Source organism: Mastomys coucha, unplaced genomic scaffold (assembly GCF_008632895.1).
Source record: "Mastomys coucha isolate ucsf_1 unplaced genomic scaffold, UCSF_Mcou_1 pScaffold21, whole genome shotgun sequence".
Lineage (NCBI taxonomy): Eukaryota > Metazoa > Chordata > Mammalia > Rodentia > Muridae > Mastomys > Mastomys coucha.
In genome coordinates this window covers 35,321,823-35,325,226 of record NW_022196904.1, presented here as the reverse complement: position 1 = coordinate 35,325,226, position 3,404 = coordinate 35,321,823, and the positions used below count along the sequence as shown (strand labels likewise).

At 47.5% G+C, this 3,404-nt stretch overlaps 1 protein-coding gene across 1 annotated transcript in view; it reads right to left on the bottom strand.

The window, feature by feature from the left end:
- Nucleotides 1-276: 276 nt before the first annotated feature.
- The window catches only part of Klk7 (kallikrein related peptidase 7), a 4,947-nt gene continuing 1,819 nt past the window's right edge, over nucleotides 277-3,404 (bottom strand). Inside the window, exons 4-6 of the mRNA XM_031386332.1 lie at nucleotides 3,093-3,340; nucleotides 2,809-2,945; nucleotides 277-1,051 (exon numbers count right to left, since the gene is read on the bottom strand). Of these exons, the coding sequence (XP_031242192.1) occupies nucleotides 896-1,051; nucleotides 2,809-2,945; nucleotides 3,093-3,340 (541 nt within the window). The 3' untranslated portion in view covers nucleotides 277-895. The remainder of the gene's footprint in view (nucleotides 1,052-2,808; nucleotides 2,946-3,092; nucleotides 3,341-3,404) is intronic.

The window sequence follows — 3,404 nt, the reverse complement described above, 5'->3', positions numbered from 1 at the left end:
TCTGGCTTTGTGTCCATGTATGTGTGCAGGTACACATGTGCCACAGCACATCTGGAGGTCAGAGGATAACATGCAGGATTATTTCTTTCTACTGTGTATGCCCTAGAGATGAAACTTAAGCCATGCCAGGCTTGGCAGAAAGTGCCTTTACCCATTGAGTCCTCTTTTTGGCCTAGCTACAATTTCTTAGCCAACTCTCCTCCATGGGTCTCCTCCCTCCACCACCGAGGCTCCCAGTTCCCCAACATTATTTCCCAGGCTATGAGCACACATCACTTAGATCACTTAGATTTTTTTATTCTGTCTCATCAGTATTTACTTGACATGTCCAGCCCATGTTCCCACTAAACATCATACAACAAAAGTCTCTCTTGCATAAGGCTAAGCATTACAGCTTAGGCATTATTTCTCACAACTTCATAATGAGAGAAATAGAACTCCCATTTAAATAATCTACTATTTTGAACATGCTAACAGTTTCCATTCTTTCCTTCCTCTACAATAAGTACTGTAATGAATCCAAACTTGGTTCAATTTAAAAAAAAAAAAAAAAAAAAAAAGAACTCTGTAGGAATGGATGGCCTGAGTCAAAGGCAGTGCATGAAGGTCTCACAGTTACCAGCTACTTTCCAACAAAGGACTGTAGGAATCCCCCCAGCTCTTGCAATGGAAAGCTTTAGCCTTCTGGTGTCTTCCACAGCCCGGTTTCTTAGTCGTTTGTCTTGATTTGCTTTTAGGTCTCTGGGATTCTGACTGGTTTATAAACTTAACATAGTGTTGAGGTTTGGCTATGTCCTGGAGGAAAGGTAAAGCTATACAGGACTTTACAGGGCTGCCACGATGTCCTTACTCCATGATCATAACTTTGAAGGCTCACAGCTCGGCTCCTGGCATGTTAGCGATAGGTTTTTATGGTCTCATCCAGCCACCGTTTGTACTTGCAGACTTGAGTGTAGACGCCTGGGTCGTTGGGCTGGCCACAAGGGTAGGTTCCCCAGGATACCAGACCTTGAAGGGTATCATTGCACACCAAGGGCCCCCCTGAGTCACCCTATGGAGAACAGAGGAGGTTAGTTTTGGCTTTAGAGGAAAGCTATGTGACCCCCTAAGTCACCCTCAGACTAGAGGATGTCTAGTTTAGTCTTTGTCCTGATAGTCTGAATTGACTTCCACTCTAGTTAGGAGCATGGATTTGGGGGAATCAGTGGAGAAGTAGGAATTCGTACTGTCATGTTGACGACCTGAATTCACCATTAGAGCTTCTTGGTGGGAAAAGGTGGGATTTCTGGGCATTCACATATAATTTCCTTACTGATAAAGTATATTGATTAGGGCTGGTGAGAAGGAGAGTCTTCTCTAGGGATTGGGTAGGTATTCCCTTGGGCTGTTGGGAAGCTGACTCTAGCCAAGGGAGAGGGGATTTCCTAGTTCTCAGGGACAGAAATTTGTCTCCCACCAAGCAGTCCTTGAACACGAACACGCAGCATAGCATCTGTCCTGTGAGGTGAGGGTGTCAGGGAGGAAGGCACTGGAGGGAGGAGGAGAAGGAGGAAGATAAAGAAGAAGAGAGAGAAGGTGGAGAAGGGCAGGAGGAGGAGGGATGGGAGGAAGGAGGGAGAAAGAAGAGAGAGAAGGAGAGAAGAAGATGAGAGAGAAGGGGAAGGAGAGAGAAAGAAGGGGGAGAAAAGGAAAGAGCAGACTGGGGATTGGAGGTAGCAGAAGGGGAATGGGTAGAGGGAGACAGAGACAGAAGCCAGCTCAGAACAGAGTGACAGCAAAAAGGCAAGGAATAAAATAAAATTAGGAATAATAAAAAAAAAAAAGTTGTCCAAAGACAGAAGCTCCTGACAAGCTGTGAAGAAAGAGTGCAGAGGAGAAAGGAGAGAGATCCATTCTCACCCCAGGACCAAGATCACAGTTAAGCATCTGGACCAGGCAGAAAATGTCAGGAGTCATCATAAACAAATGAGTTGAAAACCAAGAGGCTGAGACAGAAAGACCAGAGATTCAAATCCTGCCTCAGCTGCAGAGCAAGTTTAAGGTCAGACAGGGCTACACGGTCTTGTTTCAAAAATAAAACAAGGGCCTGGAGAGATGATTCAGTGGTTAAGAGCACTGCTTGCTCTTGTAGAGGACCCAGGTCTAATTCCCACTTGTAGCTAACAAACACTTGGGACTCCAGTTCCAGAGGATCTGATGCCCCTTTCTGGCCTCTTTGGGTATCAGGCACATATCCAGCATACTTACATACACTCAGGCAAGACATTCACACACATAAAAACATTTTAAATGAATCTTAGAAACAAAATTTAACAAGGGATTTTTCAGTCTAGTGTACTGCTCACCCCTGTAAGCTCTGCACTCGGGAGACTGAGGCAGGTGTATTCCCGTGAATTTGAGGACAGCCTTGGCTACCTAGTTATTTCAGCCTAGCTTGGTTATTTCAGGCTAACCTGAGTTACAGAGTGAGGTTCAGAGCAGCCTGGACCACAGAGGAATACTGTCTCAAAAGTGCAAAAGTGAAATAATACCAATCAACAGAGTTTTGAAGCTTCTGCAAAGTTTGGGCTGGAGGCGGGAGGCTCACTCATAATCCTACATCTCTGTCTCCATCTTTCTCAGCCCCACTAAACTACTGGCCTCTGGCTAGTGCAGTCCACACATAAATTGCAGTTGTTGACCAACAGAAAGTGAGAGAGCTAAGGAAGTAGGATCTGAGCCATGACCGGGACAGGCTGGGACAAGGAGGTTCATGCTGATGTGGACAGACAGGGGCTTGGCTGGAGAGCGGGGGCAGTGAGGGCTCACATTGCACGTGTTAGTCTTCGAGTCAGGAATGCCAGCGCACAGCATGGTTTTCCCCAGCAGGTCCTTGTACACCTTCTTGCACTCCTTAGAGGAGATGAGCTTCACGTCCGAGCACATAAGATCCGAGGGAAAGGTCACTGTGGGGAGAGGGGCTTCAGTGAGGGACTGGGGGGTCAGGATCACGGATCCAAGGGAAGAGGGCTGGGATTGAGGGAGGAGGACCTGGGTCTGAACGCTTGGTGTGAGGGGGAGGGCTGTGCTGGACCCCACACAGACAATCTCACCGTCTGGGCTGGTGGTGGTGCCCCATCCAGAGACGGTGCACATTGTCCCTGGGGGTTCACAGTGATCAGGAAGCTTGACTTTCTGCACGTTGGATGACATCTTGACTGGCTTGTCCATCCTCACAAGCATGATGTCATTGACGTGGGTCTTTGTGGAGTAGCCAGGGTGTCGGAATGACTTTGTAGCCTTGATCTTCTGGGCACTCTGATCCCCTATTTTATCACTGCCCAGATGCACTTGGTACTGACTGGGAGAAGGGAATGACATTCAGAGAAGGAGGGAGAGAGGTAGAGAGGGATGGGGGGGAGGGA